This window comes from Akanthomyces muscarius, chromosome 1 (genome assembly GCF_028009165.1).
Source record: "Akanthomyces muscarius strain Ve6 chromosome 1, whole genome shotgun sequence".
Lineage (NCBI taxonomy): Eukaryota > Fungi > Ascomycota > Sordariomycetes > Hypocreales > Cordycipitaceae > Akanthomyces > Akanthomyces muscarius.
The window spans coordinates 3,029,513-3,045,833 of record NC_079241.1 but is presented as its reverse complement, the minus strand read 5'-3'; the positions used below and the strand labels follow the sequence as shown (position 1 = coordinate 3,045,833).

At 56.5% G+C, this 16,321-nt stretch overlaps 7 protein-coding genes across 7 annotated transcripts; 1 reads left to right on the top strand and 6 right to left on the bottom strand.

Moving 5' to 3' along the window:
• Positions 1–733: 733 nt before the first annotated feature.
• On the bottom strand, positions 734–1,669 carry LMH87_006003 (uncharacterized protein; the record flags this gene model as incomplete). The annotated part of the gene is made up of 3 exons (XM_056203823.1): positions 734–812; positions 860–959; positions 1,024–1,669. 3 exons carry the CDS (start codon positions 1,667–1,669, stop codon positions 734–736), a joined length of 825 nt encoding a protein of 274 aa, XP_056059241.1.
• Positions 1,670–1,979: 310 nt separating this feature from the next.
• LMH87_006002 (uncharacterized protein) lies at positions 1,980–3,680 on the bottom strand (the record flags this gene model as incomplete). The annotated part of the gene is made up of 1 exon (XM_056203822.1): positions 1,980–3,680. The coding sequence occupies one exon, from the start codon at positions 3,678–3,680 to the stop codon at positions 1,980–1,982; it is 1,701 nt and encodes a 566-aa protein (XP_056059240.1).
• A 1,603-nt stretch (positions 3,681–5,283) lies between these two features.
• On the bottom strand, positions 5,284–5,967 carry LMH87_006001 (uncharacterized protein; the record flags this gene model as incomplete). Its single annotated transcript, XM_056203819.1, has 1 exon — positions 5,284–5,967. The coding sequence occupies one exon, from the start codon at positions 5,965–5,967 to the stop codon at positions 5,284–5,286; it is 684 nt and encodes a 227-aa protein (XP_056059239.1).
• A 1,051-nt stretch (positions 5,968–7,018) lies between these two features.
• On the bottom strand, positions 7,019–10,390 carry LMH87_006000 (uncharacterized protein; the record flags this gene model as incomplete). Its single annotated transcript, XM_056203818.1, has 3 exons — positions 7,019–10,031; positions 10,105–10,290; positions 10,371–10,390. 3 exons carry the CDS (start codon positions 10,388–10,390, stop codon positions 7,019–7,021), a joined length of 3,219 nt encoding a protein of 1,072 aa, XP_056059238.1.
• A 626-nt stretch (positions 10,391–11,016) lies between these two features.
• Positions 11,017–12,158, bottom strand: LMH87_005999 (uncharacterized protein; the record flags this gene model as incomplete). Its single annotated transcript, XM_056203817.1, has 2 exons — positions 11,017–11,729; positions 11,831–12,158. The coding sequence occupies 2 exons, from the start codon at positions 12,156–12,158 to the stop codon at positions 11,017–11,019; spliced, it is 1,041 nt and encodes a 346-aa protein (XP_056059237.1).
• A 994-nt stretch (positions 12,159–13,152) lies between these two features.
• LMH87_005998 (uncharacterized protein) lies at positions 13,153–14,033 on the bottom strand (the record flags this gene model as incomplete). Its single annotated transcript, XM_056203816.1, has 2 exons — positions 13,153–13,498; positions 13,558–14,033. 2 exons carry the CDS (start codon positions 14,031–14,033, stop codon positions 13,153–13,155), a joined length of 822 nt encoding a protein of 273 aa, XP_056059236.1.
• A 1,247-nt stretch (positions 14,034–15,280) lies between these two features.
• On the top strand, positions 15,281–15,936 carry LMH87_005997 (uncharacterized protein; the record flags this gene model as incomplete). The annotated part of the gene is made up of 3 exons (XM_056203815.1): positions 15,281–15,303; positions 15,365–15,525; positions 15,593–15,936. The coding sequence occupies 3 exons, from the start codon at positions 15,281–15,283 to the stop codon at positions 15,934–15,936; spliced, it is 528 nt and encodes a 175-aa protein (XP_056059235.1).
• Positions 15,937–16,321: the final 385 nt, after the last annotated feature.

The window sequence follows — 16,321 nt, the reverse complement described above, 5'->3', positions numbered from 1 at the left end:
ACAATGCCATATTCCTGCGGCAAGGTTTTCATCGATTGAGTATGCCCCGCTTGTCTGAGTTTAGTTGTGAGATTACCCGCGTGCACCCGGAAGATGACTGGGTCGCGGCGCAGCGTGCGATTTATACGCACGGCGCGAGCGAGTTCACTGTCTTTGTGTGGTTTGAATTGCGTGTGGCCGGAGTACCTTGCGCTTCTGATGGTTTGCCTACCGCAGTGTTGGTAGTTTGCAAACTCGAAGAAAAGAAGAAATCGTTCGCGTTGCTGCTGAGCTCCGATCTCGCAGACAAGGTGCTACAACCGAGTGGTCAGTTTGAAAAGTCGCTTCTATCGTCGTTCCAAGGAACTCGTGATTCGATCATAGTGATGGGTCCTGGGATCATGCGGCTGTCGGTCTCATTAGAATGGCGCCTGGTGAATGAGGAGCGTGTGTATTGCGTCGACATGGCCTTTCACAAATGGTAAGAAAGTTTCAGTAAAGACAACAAGGTACAAAGAGTCATTGGTATTGTGTTTGTGTCCGTTGTAAGTGAGTGACGAGCTGCTCTATCCAACGTCTTGCAAGCTAGTCAAGTGCGACATCTAGCCCGACGCTGGTGCACACGTCACCATACACTGCGAGGCAGTGATCTAGCCGATCGCGCACCAGCTTAATCCTCGCGGGCATCTCCTCACCCAGCGGAAGGAAAAACTCGCCCTCGTGGCCTTTGCCAGCGCCCCGGCCCAGGGCCACGTCAAATATCTGGCGAGCCGCCTTGTCCTTGTCCCCGCGCGGCACAAATGGCCCATCCTGCATGACGTTGATGGTTTGGTCTGCGATGCTGTCTTTGTAGTCCCCTGGCAAGGGCGCGCTGCCTGACGCCGCGGCCGTCGGCATGTTGGTGTTGAAGGAGCCGAGATGCACAGTCAGCGTGCGAATGTTGAACTCGGCCACTTCTTTGGCCAGCACCTTGATCATGGCTTCCAACTCTTTTAGCAAAACGTTGCTTATCACAATCGGGAGTTGACATGCGGGAGAACTCACCATCGGTCGCCGCCTTGCCAGAGGCATACGTCCCCATGCTCTCTCGGCCCTCGAGGGCCGCACCGGTACTTATGTTGACCATGATGCCGAATCGCCGTCGGCGCATGTACGGCACCGCGGCGCGAATCAGTCGAAACGGCCCCAAGTACAGCACCTCCATCTGCTTCTGGACCTCGTCTTCTGTAAATGCCTCGACGACGGTATGCACCGACGCGGCCGCATTGCTCACCAGCACGTCAATTGGCAGACCGTCTTCCTCTTCGAGCATCTTGATGACGGCGCCGCTGTCTGGGTCTGTGACGTCGAGCTGCACCCACCGCCCGTGTTTTTTGCCGTCACGCTCAATCTCGGCGGCAAGCTCAGGCGTCTTGGAGGGGCTGCGCGATGTGGTAATAACGTAGTGGCCCTGCGACTGGGCGTACCGTGCGAGGGCGAGGCCGAGACCAGAGGAGCAGCCGGTGATGAGCCACCGCAGTGGACTCGAGGGCGTCGTGAATGTCCCGGGGGACATGCCTGATGCAACTTGTGACATGATTTCGATTTTAGTACTTGTGTAAAATTCGATGTAGCTGTACAAGATGAAGCAGATTATGGATGCAAGTTGGCAAATGCGTATCTTAGTTACATGGTGTTTCGACAATGTCATGGAGATTATAGTAACGCCATGCCCTAACTCCGGTGTATCCCCGCACTATGAGAACGAATCAGGCGGATATTGGTGTGCCTTTTCTGACTTTTCGCAGCACCTACTGGCATGCAGAAATTTTGCAGTTTCGCCAATCCCTTTTTGAGGCCTGTGAAGAGCAGTGTCGGGAAGCATCATCTGCCGGGCCATACAGAAAAGTCGAGAGTACCGCGAGCACGAACTCCACGCATATGACCTAACAATCTCCCATATTGCCCTGCAAATTACAACAGGCATTCACATCCTATATCCATCATTTCATTTTCCTTGGTCACATGGCGTTGGCCAGTGGTCCCAAATACGGCTTCAGATCCACATCCGTCGGCGCCCTCACATACTGTGCATCAAACGGCTCCCTCGTATACTTTGTGCACTTTTTCCTACACGCCGCTTTTCCACCCAATGTTTTTTTCTTCTCAAACAGCCCATCCATCCAGGCCAGCCACTCGGGCGAACCCGCCGACAGGCTCGGCCGGTGCCCCTGGGTCGGGAACAGCCTCAGATGCACCTCGTTGCCCGCGCCGCACGCGCGCTCCCACGCGTCCACCGTCGTCTGCCACCGCACCGCCGTGTCGCGCTGCCCCTGCACCACCAGGATCGGCGCCGGCGAGGCGTCCCCCTGCGCGGGGGCCGACATGTTTTGCCAGCGCAGCAGCGTCGGGCGGTCGTGCAGCGCGCCGGGCAGGGACACAATCTGCGCGAGGTCGAGGTCGAGCGTCAGCCCGAGGACGCCCTCGAGACAGAGCTGCGCGTCCTCGACCATGGCGACGCGTTTCTTGAGGGCAGGCGCGAGGATGGTCTCGTTGTAGGACGGGATGATGCGCTTCACAGCCGTGGGGATCAGCGGGAGGAAGCCGACGCCGGCGCCCTTGGCACCACTGCTACTGTTGCTACCGCCGCTGCTGTCAGAAGCCGCCTCGTAGATTTGGTCCGCGGCGTACGTGGCCGGCGCCACGGCCACGGTGCCCAGATACGCCGTGTCGTTGCGCACGTAGCTGCTCTCGGCGAGCTTCCACGCGGCGCCGCCGCCCTGCGAGTGGCCGAAGCTCACCCACTCGTCCGTCAGGCGCCCGCCAAAGAGCTTCCTCGCAGCCACGACCGAGTAGTACACGTCGCTGGCGTGCGCCGGCAGGTAGAGGTACTTGTGGGACGTGGCGTTGTTGCCCAGCCCCGCGTAGTCGGTCGCGACGACGGCGTACCCGCGCTGCAGGACGGGCTGCCAGGTGCCGTAGTCGTAGAGCACGTCGCTGTTGGACGGCGCGCACCCGCGGAAGATGCCAATCGTGCCGTGCGCAAACGCCGCGAGGCGGTACTTGGCCGGGGCCTCGCCGTCGCCCTCGGCCGGGATGTGCGGCGTAAAGGGGAACGCGACAAAGGCCGTCACCGGCACCGCGCTGCCGTCGGCGTCGACGGACACGTACTGGAAGCGGTACGTGGTGGCGCCGCCGTCGAGCCGCAGCGCGGAAGGGTCCACGGGCTGCAGCTTGAGCACGTCGCCGGGCCGGGAGGAGGCTGCGGAAAAGTTGGCGGCGGTGGCGTAAAAGTCCACGTCAAAGTCGAGCCCGACGGCGGCCTGGTCGGCGGGGATGGTGAGGTTGAGGCGCGCCTGGCATGTGGCGCCGCAGTCGTGCGCCAAGGCGGCTTGCTGGGAGATGTTGAAGTTGGCGACTTGCTCGGCGAGGGCGGCCAGCGGCAAGAGGCCGAGGAAGGCGGCGAGGCGTGTAAGTCGGCGCATCGTGGGGTGACGGGCAGGGGTAGCTTCACAAGCAATACGGGCACGACGAGGTGTGTTGAGGTTATTGAGGGACAAACGGAGATCAACAGTGGAACATGGGCAACGGAGAGTTTTATCAAGTTGGGCGCTCTTTTGCTTTATTGTGGGCATTCTTTGCGTCATGAACATCTCAATGGTTCGTGGACGAACCATGGCCGGCCCCGCTACATATACAACGCATCTCCGCGCAACCCGCATTGAGCTAATGCCACTTTCCCCAGTCTGAATTGTCCAATCATACCCGGCTGGACCACCAAACTAAGCCACTGAGCCTCGGCATCTACAGATCATCCTTTCCCATCATGTAATGGCGAACATGGGACGAAGTCACCGCTTCGAGTTCATAGAGCTATTCACCTCACCACAATACCTACCAGTTGTGACCCAGCACCCTAGAATCCGGCGCCGGCTTCCAAGTGCAGTTTAATAATGCGATTGGCAAGCTTAGCTTGTCCCTTCAAGAACTGTGATTCTACTGCCAGTCTAGTTGGGAAGGACATACCCCTCCCCCATGCTGAGGCGTCGAGGCCGCCGTGAGATAATAGAGCCTTGAGAACCCCCAAAGCGCCTCGCTCGGCGGCCCACGACAGAATCGCTAGTTTATGGCCGGCCACCATTTTGAGACTTTCTGGACTCCCCATTGCCCGTGCAAACAATATCCCCGAGGCATACCGCCGCTGGGCTCGATGCCAGACACCCTACGTAGCAAAACAGCCGCTGCGTGAGGATCAACGCCGTGATCTGACAGCAGCTCCTCGACAAAGGCAATTATCCTATCACAGAATATCCCAATCGCAGTATAATTCAAGGCAATGCAGTGCTGTCTACTTCTCCTCTGTCTTGATGGTAGCGCCTGCTCCGTGGGACAAAAGACAACGAGCCGCCTGTATCACGTTGTCGGCCGGCTTTGTGGCTTGATGGGAAACCCAACTTTTTTATGACTACATCAGATCCCTCATTGATGGATTCGAGTTCCTCTGGATTTAGACTTCTTCCATTTTTTCTTCTTCATTTTCCCTTTCTTACCTAGGGACGTAAAGCGCGTGCTCTCCTGCCCACTATTCTTAATTTCCACATTCGCTGCATAGCAGAATCAATGTGCATCCAATGAAAAACATTAATTTCATTCATTTTCTTCGGTTGAAAAGGAAGCATCGATTTTGGTCGACGCTAACGACATCGATATATCTTGGAGGGTCAGACAACAGATGGATTTGCCGGCGCTACAGACTCAAACGGAAGCCCCCTATCCCGGCACAGTAGCATTGCGGCATATTTTGGCTATTCCGATTATTCGCTACGTTCTGCATTTACCTTGAGCAATACCGAAATTGGGCCTAGAATATAGGGTTCACTTTTGGCCGATGGACTCGTTGTGTCTGTCGATATTGATACGGTGTTTGTGTCCTCTGCCAAGCCTAGGCCCTTGTTCGCTGTAACCACCTTCAACTTTTCAAATAGAATGACGCTTAGCTACGAAGTAATAGAAGATGATTGAAGTCAGATGCCTACTCACAGAAGTATGGCATCCCTGTGGGAAGACACTGCCCTCGCAGTCTAGACGTCCGACGTCCACAATCAATCTGTGTAGCTCGAGGTGTCGCAGCGACGGACGGCGGGGCATAATCGACGCAAGAGTCAGACAACCGGAAAAATCAATCGCTATTATTTATGCAGCAGGCTTATTTATACCTTGTTCATAACAGCTATATAATCCCCCGTCTTTGTACCAAACTTATTCCCGTGTCTCACATTCCTTGAGGGTGATATTGGAGGGCAACTGACGCGGTGGCGTTTCGACTTAGACCGACTGTGTCTTGAGGCCGCGAAGCGACTGATACGTTTCATTCCAATCACAGCTATCCACCTCGGAGCCAGACTCAATGATGGTGCTGCCGCAGCTCTGCGACAAGTCCTCGCTCAGATACGGCAATAAGCCCAGCGGCGCCGGTACTCGAAGCGTTTGCCCAGACAATCCTGGCTTCTCCGTGTCCACGGCTCTACTAGGTTTCTCCTCTCGCCTCGTCTCATAGTAAAAGTCATCGCCATCATCATTCTCCTCCTCCTCATCATCAGCACCGTCAAACCTCGGCAGGGGCTTCACAGGCCGCTTCACAAAGAACCGAGCTGCAAACTCCCCTTTGCGCCTCTCTTCTCGCGCCTCACGGGCACGATTCGTATCATTCCTGAAGCAAGGACCGGCCCTCGTCATTGGCGGCAGCGGCGGCGGCATCTTTCTATTCAGCGTGCGCGGCATCCTGTGCTGCAGCTGCAGCTGTGGACGGAGCGACGCCTGCCAGGACGGGCACTCATGCCGCGGACACCTTCCCAGCTCAAACTCGCGGTTCTTGGGCTCCTGAACGCCGCCGCCGCACGCGGGCGGCTCGTCCGGCCCGCGGCCCAGCCGGGGCCGCAGGTGAAAGTTGCCCTGATCAATGACAATGTACTGGTAGCGCGCCCAGAACAAGCGGCACTCGTCCCACATGAAGAAGCGCCGGAACCCGCAGCACGGACAGTGAAAGTATACTGGCCAGCACTTGTGGCGGTGGTAGATGCTTGGTAGTTGCAATCGAAAGTGTCGTTTCTCAGGTTGGAAACAGGCGCCCTCTTTTCTCTCTCTCTTGATCAAGTCTTTGTCCTCTGAATTTGGAGGCTCCGATTGGTAAGGTATTGCCGTCGATGGGCGTGGTGTGTTTGGCCGTTTGCCAATGTATCCGCAAATGCCGTCGTCGAAATCTCCACGTCCCCGGATATCCGTGAAACAGGCAGGTCTGGGGGAAAGGCGGGTGGGGATGATTTGAAAAGTAATGTTTGCTAAAGTTTAATGTTCAACGAAGATGAATTGCTCCAAGCGGTTGTAACAGTGCGCAAGGGATACAAAGCGATGGAAGATGTTGAAGGAGGGCAACAGCGCAAACACACGACCAACGCCTGACAGCTGCCACGCCCTCGGTCGAATCTCGTTCTCGCGGTCCCCTAAACACTGAACACAAGGTGAGAGCACAGCGCCGAGTTGTGCCTACAGCTCGCCTCCTGATTTTCAAGAAGAAAAAAACAAGCTTCCGGCTCCCGCTATTACCGCTTCGTGGCACATTTGCTTGAAATTAGAACAAAGGAACCATGGCCGAGCACCGAGGCAATAGGTTGCGGGCGTTGCCAATGTCCGGGATCGTCGCTCGTCGCACAAACTGGCGGGCAACCGGGCAACCCAACCCCTCTTCCGGACACAGATGCCTTTTGGGGGGGGGGTTGTCTTTGGTTGGCAGAAAAATAAAGCAGTCGCACAAGACGAGGCGTGAGTGGCGACCTGCGCGCCATGGCAACCTACACACGCAACTCGACCAACAGGGGCTGCTCAAAACAATGTGTTCTTTTAATGGTGTGTATATACAGTAGTACCCACGTCCACACGAGGATGAACACCCCAGACAACTAATGCAAAGGAAAAGTACAACAAAACGCCTATAGTGTAGATAAAAGCAGGCACATCTATCCCGTCCCCAACCGCGACCTGGTTAGCAATGCAGCTGGCCCATTTACGCCTTCTTGTCTTTCTTGTCCTTTTTGGCCTTTTTCCTCGACGACTTGTCGCCAAACACCTCCTCGTACACCTCGCCCGCCGTCGTCGAGCCCGCCGCCGCCTTGCGCTTCGTCTTGCCCGACGACTTGACGCTCACGACCTTGCCGTCCTTGGCCGCGCTCTTGAGCTGCTTCTCGGCCTCCTCCCAGCCGGGAGCCTCGCCGTCGATGGCGTACTGGTCCAGCGGCAGCGAGTCAATCATCTCACGCTGCTTCTTGCGCAGCTGCTGCAGAGCCTCGTCGCCGCCCTCGGCCAGCTCATCATCGAGCGACAGCGTCAGCGGCGCGTACTTGTCGACGCTGCCGCCCACCACGTCCTCGCCGTCGTGCGCGGCGCTGGCGTCGGCACGGCTGACGCCCACCTGCTGCGCCTTGGGCATCTCCGCGTCCACGGCCGCCGATACGAGCGAGGCAAAGTGCGTCGTCACCTTGCGGAGCACCTTGATGAACATGGCCATGAGCTGCGGCGCCGGCACCGTCAGGTCCTGCGACGCCGCCTCAAAGTCTTTGCGCTGGAGACCCATGGCCATGACGATGCCCTTTTGGATACCTGTCAGGTTCACGCTCTGCTTGAGCTTGCCGTTAAAGTAGAGGCTGGCAATGGTGGGCAGCAGGTCGAGGATGACGTGGTAGTCGAGCATGTTGTTGGCGTACGACTCCAGGCGCTTCAAATCAAAGGGCGACATGAAGCGATCCAGCTCCTCTTTGGTCAGGGGGGCGACTTCGTTGCCGTCCAGCTTCGCGCCGGCCGAGGCAGCTTCGTCGATGCTCAGGGCTATTTGCACGTTGAACGTTCGGAACTGGTAGGAGAGGAGAGAGTTGAATCGCTTCTGGAAATCGCGTGAGAATTCGCCGAGCCAGCTCGAGTCGTCGCCCGTCTCCAGAGGTCGCAGCATGACGCAGGTATGTTCGCCAGTCAAGTCGTTGGCCGTTTGGCGCAGGTATACGGGAGCAAACGAGGCGCGCTTCCAGAACTTTTGTAGCTCCTTGGTTAACCCGTAGCTCACACCAATGTAGTCCAGCTTGTTGGGCCGTTTCTGCGCCAGGCTGGTGAACAAAGGCGGCATTTTGCTGACGTCACGGACGGCGATTTTGTCGTCCAGAAGCGATGACTTGGAGAGCTCAGCATCGGTGACTCTGCTGACTCGATCTTCCATGGCTTGATCCTCGTCCTCGGACAGGTTGGCAAACTTGCCCTCGTAATAGTTGACCAGAAGCTCCAAGGCCTTGGAGCCGTAACCCTGGCCCATATATCCTGGGTTGGTCGCAATTCGCACGATTCGAGCACCAGACAGCGTAGCAAAGTTCTCGTCTTGGAACTGCTGGCTGACGAGCCACGGGATGAGATCACCGTGAGGTCTTTGACCGCGACTCAGGCTGTTCAACACACTTTCTCTGCTAATCTTACCTTCGAGAGCGACCTGGATCACACACAGAGGCTCAGGAAGTCTACCCGTTTGGTCCGATCGAGGAGCAGTGAGAACGAAGAGCTCGTGAGCGGGCGCATCACTCATCAGTTGCAGATCGTCGGGCGTGTTCTTGTAGTGACTGGCCACGTAAAGCGCAACCATTTGCTGTAGAAACGCCTCCGATACGTGGTGAAAGGAAAAGAGGGTGTCGCGGTTAATGCTCCAGAGCTCACACTGGAGAGGATCAGGGGCTCCGGCCTTGATTTTGGGAAGCTGAGCGTCGAGGCACAGCAGCTTGTTGAGCCACTTCTCGACACCGTCGCCCTGAGCGTAACGAATGGGCTCAGAGAGTGTAATCTCGCGCAACTTACGGCCAGCCTGGTACTCTTCGCCCTTGGCCGCACGGCCAGTAGCGCGATCCGCAATCTCGGTGTCAACACCACCAGCAGAGGCGGAGCGCGACTGCTCACGCAGCTGCTTGATGAGCTTGAGCGATAGCGAGCGACCAGTGCCTTCGTAACCGTTGATAGTGGAGGCCATAAAGACGAGGTACGGGCCCATGAGCTTGCGGACCAGCGGCAGAGGAATAGCAGCAGCCTCATCAATGACAACCAGCTCGGCTTGTCCGAGAACATGAGCGTCCTGCGGGCGAATATATTGAATAGTCTGGCGATGTTGGCGGTGGATGTTGACGCGAACAATGGCCTTGTTGAAGTCGGGGTTTGTGCTCTGGATAATAGAGTAATCGGCGTGGTCGGCGTAGCCCAAAGCGTCGAAGCCCTTGAAGACAAACTCAAACAGCGTCTTCAAGTTTTCGGGCGATGGGGACGTGATGAAGATGTTGCTGTAACCGTAGGCGACTGCAGCAGCGACGGCAACACCCAGAGCAGCCGACTTGCCACGACCTCTGGCGGCGGTCAGCGCCACGGTGCTGCGCAGCGTCTTCTCGGAAATGGCCTCGGTAAAGGTGAGGAGGGCCTTGGCCTGGTCGACGGTACGTGCGAGGTTGACGAGGGAGCCGACGGGCTGGCGGTCCTGGGTATCGTCCTTGATGGTCTCGAGCTCGCGCTGGGCGGGCGTCTTGCTCTCGTCCCGGTCGGGCGGCGGGAGGGCCTTGACGTCTTTGCCGCCCGAGATGGGCAGCACGTTGAGCTCGTCATCGATGACGAGGCACGACTCGCAGCCGCCGAGAGAGAGCAGGAAGCGCTCGTTGAAGCGGGCGACGACGTCGGCGTGCGCCTCAGTGCGGTACCGCGAGTGCACGTCCATGGAGAGGTTGTAGAGCTGGCGCAGCGAGTTCATGCCCTTGAGCAGCAGGATGACCAGGCCACCGCCCTCGACCGTCTCGACGCAGCGCGCGAGGGTGTTGGGCGTCACGGCCTCGAAATCCTGCAGGATACACATGCCGTAGGTGTTGCCGAGAATTTTGTCCGTCTCCTTGTAGTAGGTGTAGCGGATGTTGTGCAGCGAGATGAACAGCTCGAACGGGTCTTCGTCGTTGACTTCGCGGATGCCTCTTTTGATTTCCTTCTTGATCTTGGCCTCGCGCTTCTTTCGGTGACTGTAATTGGTGCCGCTGATTAGCCAGAGCCGAAGCTTTTCAAGGGACCGGTTTGGAGTGGTTGCTCGCATACCTGGTAAAGTTCAACAGCTTGTTCTTGTACGCCCACAGAACCGACTTGTTCTGCTTAATGTCGACACGCGACATGATGTAGTGTAGGCGCACGATTACATCTTTGCTGTGATCGCCAACAACGACGAAGAAGCTTCTCTTCTTTTCTTGTAGGCCATTTCGAATCAAGGCGCCGATACGGGGATCGCTGCGAGAGTCAGCTCAAGCTCTTGGAAGTCACGAAAATCTTGATTTTGATTTCCGTACGAGGTCAGCAAGAGTACTTACACTTGCTTGCGAGCAGACATGGTGCCGGCTTTGTCAATTTCGCGGTTGAAATCGATCACAGGTAACCCAGCAATGACAGAAAAAAATGGCTGTCCGAGGCGACTATTCGCTGGCGGGCAAAATCCAAAATTTTGGCGGGCGGTTGGCTTTCTGCCAGGCGGTGTGTCGCAGCGGCCTTAACTTTTTATGGGGCATTTCAAGAACTGGCCGCTAAAGCGATGTATCAGTAGTTGACAGAAAGACGTCCAGCAACAATTGTTTCTAAGGCAAATCATAAAAGCAGTTGGACGTCTTTCGATTTGTTAGCATGTGTAAAATTGGCCGTGCCGCATGTAGTATCAGCGTCAGTAGAACCAGAATGCACAAAGCGGCCACGCGACTGGTTTGAAATCGTTTCTATGTTGGCGAATTGCTGTTGCAATGTCTATGGATGATGCATTGTAATGTGAAAAAAAAAGTCGAAAACAGCTCTTGGTAGCATGCCTGGTTCCAGCATACTCCAAACTGTCGCACCAGACACGACACCTCGTAAATCAGCCCCGACCTGATGAAATGTGCCAGCATGAAGCAATTAACAAAGGGAAAATAGATCTAATATACACACGCCAGAACCGTGCACGCCAGAACCGTGCAAACGTGACCGCCTTTATGTGCGGTCAAGCTTGCGGCGCAGGTTTCTCGTTCGCTTCATAAACTTCTTGTACTTCTTCTTCTTCATACGGAGCTTACGCTGGCGCTTGACGCTAATGGCCTCCATGGTCTCGCCGGCAGCGTGTCCGTTGGCGCGGCGGGCGCGGGACTCGTCGAAGCGCAGCTGGCGCTGGGCGAGGCGCTCGATGAAGCTGCGCGGCTGCTCCTCGTTGATGATGCGCGGGCTGTGGGCAACGATGCGGATCTGGCCGTCGGCCTCGGTGGACTCTTCAATGGTGAACATGGCCTTGTAGACGCGGTGCTGGGGGTTCTCCTCGGCCGCCTCGGCTTCGGCCGCCATGCTAGTCTCGCCCTCGCCGGCGGCCGTCTGGGCCTGGGGCAGCGGCGGCGGACGAAAGGGCAAAAAGTCGCCCGACATGGTGTCAACCTGGAGGTAGACGCTGGATTCGCTGCCGTCGGCGTTGCGGACTTCAAGGCGCTGCATGCCGTTCTGCATCTGCTCCTCTTGGCCACCGATGGTCATCTGGGCCATGGGACCCTCGAGCTGGTCGATGGTGTCGGACAGGGTGGATATAGTCTCGGACATGCGGCTAGCCTTGGAGCGGGCCGCAAAGATGGAAGCAAAGTGCTCGTCAGAAACGGTTCGTGGCATGGTCTGGGTGATCGAGATGGGGCGGTGAAGCGAGAAGAAGCTCGAGAGACCGAGGGCTAGCGATGAAGTCGTTAGTATAGATCTGCGCAAGTAGGGGCGTCAAGCCGAGAGCAGGACTGAACTGCCTCTGCTCTCCTTTTCTTCTTCTGCGGCATACCTTCTTGGGACATGTGGTGCGTGGCAGGGACACTGGGCAGCTTCTTGAACGAGGCATCACGGGCCGCCGCCTCCTTGCTCTTTCGTTTCCGCTTGTCGCCCGAAGCCTTGCCCTCGTGCCGCGACGACGAGGCAGGGACAGACTGGCCGGCCGAGAATTCGCTGGAGCCGTTGTCGGGGCGCGAGGGCTTGGACGAGGAGAAGCGGCGCTGGTGGCCGCGCATGATGACGGGCGTCGAAGCAGCAGCAGCGACGGCGGCCCTGGGAGCCGCTGATGCTGCGAGGCCAGCAGCCGTCGGGGCGACGCGGCGCACCGAGGACGGCAACATGGCGATGGAGGCGAAGGGCTGCAGAGTTGATGTTGTGGCGGCGGTCGGGATCGAGGTGAGGAGGGGGAAAGAAGACGAGGAGGAGGAGGAGGAGGAGAGGATGCTGCGTCAGGATGGATCCTGATGGCACGGTACGGGTTTTGGCCTTGGCTGCAGTCTTGCGTCGAAAACCCGGATCAAATTGGTGGTAGTCAGTCACACCCAAAGGCGGTAAAATGGGCTGGCAGGCTGGCCGGCGGGTCGAAAAGTCGGGTGAGGGAGGGGGTGGCCTAAGGCAGCCAAGTGGTTGGCCCAAATTGGGTCTTCAAAGCCGGTGCCGCACCGCCACTTGGATGAACCATACATGCTGCACATGGCGTCGACAAAGCGCTAAAGATAAGTCACCCAGACGACTTGGCGATAAGGACAGCACCCGGTGCCCATAGTGTCATCTGCGTTTTGGTTTTTCGCCGTCTCAACTCTGGCCAGGCTCGTTGTGCACGCCCTCGATGGTGCCAATATTCGCTGCGGCTCAACGACCGAGTCAACCATGTTTGCGGCAAACAGTGCTCCTTCAGATGCGCAGGTGGTGCGCGGTGGCAGCTCGTAGTGCTGATACCCTCCGGTCCCGCGATAAGGTTGTCGCTCGGCGCAGGTGGTGCTTCCCGAAAGGTTGTTCCATTACGACTGCATGGTTTCACCATGACGAAGCACGCTCACCCTCGTCGCGCGGCGTGACAGGATTCCATGTCTTCTTCGTTAATCATAATCAAATTTATGACTCCAACTATGTAGGATATGAACGGCTATAGGATCTAGGTACGTCCTGCCCTACCATAACAGAGCGTCAAACGCGACAAGACTTGAATCCTGAAGGCATGGGGTATTCGCAAACTCGACGCAAAGATGAGTTCAAACGGGTATCGTAAAGGTATCGTCAACAAAGCAATCTCAACAACAGATAAAAGTGGCACGTGAGCTATCCTGCGACACGAGCCAGCTTCTCCGAGCCAAATTACTCCAACAAGGCCGAGGTCTCGTCGACAGGCGCCAGCGCTTTGCTTTTCTTCTTGGATTGAATGTCGATAGCCTGGGGCGCGCCACCATAGCCGAGAATTCCATGGTCGTCTTCGTCTTCCGAGTGATACGACCGCGCACCATCCGTAAAGGCTGGGACGTAGGAGTTTGTACTCTTCTTTTTGAAAAAACGCGACCAGGGGACGGTTGGCTGTTCTGGCCAGAGGCTGTGGCTGCAGTTGGGACAGTCGAGTTCGATGGCGCGCGCGGCAGCCCATTTTATGTGGCCGTGAATGGCGAGGCCGTCCCAGAGCGCGGCAACAGCCAGGGCCACATGCGAGATGCTAACAACAGGTGGTCAGCAGCAGGTTCGACACCAAACGACCATTAGTCATGTACTCACAAGCTCAGAATTAGAGGAATCGTGGCATAAGCGGCGAGCATGCTAAGCGCAGCCGATTTGCTCGATGACTTCCATGTATAGACCAGGACAACCATAATACCCGCAGCGATAGCAATGTCAAAGGCGAATACAAGAAACGGGTGGGTGAGCTTTTCGCCGATGGAATCGACCTCGTGGATCCCATCTTCCACGGCACCCTCAACGGAGCCCATGATGCCGCCGCTGCCGCCGGCCCCGATCTGCTCGCCGTCGGCGTCTTGGAGGGCGCGCGACCTGCTCTGGCGGCGAAGAAGCCATATTCCCGCGACGGTGGAGAGGGACTGCGGGACGAGGCCAGCAACGGGGACGGCATTCTTAGACATGAAGCCGTGGGCGAGGAGCATGGGCAGGGCGGGGATAAAGGCCACCCAGGTGAGCGTTCGAAAGAGCTTTCCATAGCGCGCCTCGAGGGACGCCCAGCTACCGGTGCCAGCCATGCGGGCGACGTGTGGGTTGTGACTATCGTGGTGTTTATATCGTGAAGAAAATGTCTGTTTTTATTTTTCTCTGTGCATTGGTGACGGTGTAAATGGCACCACGCGATAGAGACGACGGTGGTGACGGGCGGCGCGGGGTTATGGAGGAGGCAAGTTGGCAAGTAAGGGGACTTTTCTCTCGAAGTCGATGCTGCTCTACGACGGGTTCTGTAATCTACGATATGCTGGTCGACTGGCAGGCTATCCTGGTCAAAGTGGTCATGAGATGGCAAGAGCTAGGGCCACGCCGAGCTTCCCCTAATCGTGAGTGGTGGCTTCATGGCTTGCTACAGGCAGGCAGGGTTCACAGGGCAGGTGCCCATGTCCCGCTCAACCGCTGCCAGACCTTAAAGCTAGGTAGGGGCAAGACATGTTGAGGTTCCTGCAAGGATGGGGGATGCACTTGGTACAATTAAAGTGTACATGCCACGCCTCTTCAGGAACAAGCGCGTGCGTGTGCCTGGCTACTAACAAGCCCAAAGTATATACTTTTCGGGAGTCCATTTTAGGCAATCCTGACGATGGGTTGTTTTCCCCCAAGATTTGCGCCCCGGCAGAGGCGGAGCTACGAGATCGGGAAGGGCAAGGCGGTGGGCAGCAGAGTGGGATGCGAACGCTTCATCAATATCGGTATAGAAAAAAAAGAAGAAGAAGAAAACACAAAGAGGATGCATTGGAATTTTTCACTACTCTATTCTGCTTCTTTTTGTCCCCATCATTATGGCTCTCCTGCTGTCACAGGCTGTCTTGTCTTGTCTTGCTTGATAGGTACGGCGCCCACAGCCTACCTACCTGGAGGCTCTTTTTTAGCGCCTGTTTGGCGGCGGCGCGGCCCCACGCCCGCTCAAGATTTTTTTTAATATGGGGAGGCCCAGCTAGCGCATCCAGCGCGTTGGTCTGACAGGGAAGATGCCGAAAAAGGGTCAAAAACGCTTGCACACTTTCGTTTCATCCGTCTTCCTCCCTCTCATCTTTTCCCGTCATTGACCTGCTGTGCTTCTCTTTCCATTTGTGATTCCTCTGCTCCACGGCTTAATCCACGAGTCCTGCAGCTTGTTGCATTCATTCAAGGCCCGACTCTGTTTCCTCGTCATTCGTCTCTTCCATTCTCACATTCACCCGCAAGCTTGCCGATATCGCCTTGCGCTTCATCAGCCACTGCGCGCATCTAGTCTCTTTTCTTCTCACATATACTCACACTTTTCATCATGGTTGTCTCACTTCTCCGATGGTATGTCCAACACCTTCCTGCCTCTGACCGCTTCATCGAACACGCACTCATGAACCCCCAGGTACAACGGCCGCCTCGCCGCGCGCCCCCTTCTCACCCAGAGCATCACCACCGCCGTGCTCTTTGCCACGGGCGACATTACCGCCCAGCAGCTCGTCGACCAGCGCGGTCTTGACAAGCACGACTTTGCCCGCACCGGCCGCATGGCCCTTTACGGAGGTGGTGAGTTTGCCCCGTCTTTGCACTGCAACATATCGAAGCAAAAAACACTAACGTTACACGAAAAAAGTCGTCTTTGGCCCGGCCGCCACTACCTGGTTCAACTTCCTCGCCCGCCGCGTCACCTTCACCAACAAGCGCGTCGAGACCCTCGCCCGCGTCTTCATCGACCAGTCCGTCTTCGCCCCCACCATGATTGGCGTCTTCCTCGGCAGCATGGCCACCATGGAGGGCGCCTCCCCCAAGGAGCGCCTCCAGAAAACCTGGTGGCCCGCCCTCCAGACCAACTGGATGGTCTGGCCCTTTGTCCAGACCATCAACTTTGCATTCCTGCCCCTGCAGTACCGCGTGCTCTTTGCCAATGTCATCTCCATCGGCTGGAACAGCTATCTCAGCTGGGTCAACAGCAAGTAAACTATTTCTCATCTGCACTGTTTTGTTTTCTTTCGGTATTTTGGTTGAGGCTGTATAGCTGCATTGTTTTTGCTGGCAAAAGAGAGACTATAAAGATGGCGCGCACCAAGTCGCCATACGCACACGCAAACGATAGACTGTTTTAATAATCAAAGCATATAGAATTGAAATGACATATGCGCGGTTGCACACAGCAAGGTTTTCAAACAGGTCACGGAGAAATAATAATGTGTATCAATGTATGCAGTCTATCCATCCCCTCCCATATCAAGGCTACTTTGTTTGTACCGTTTTCCTGCCAATGACTCTGCATGGCCGGCCCTTGTCCGCAATGTACATCTTCAAGCTTGAAGAAAACAATAACATTCGTGTGTATCATGAAAGT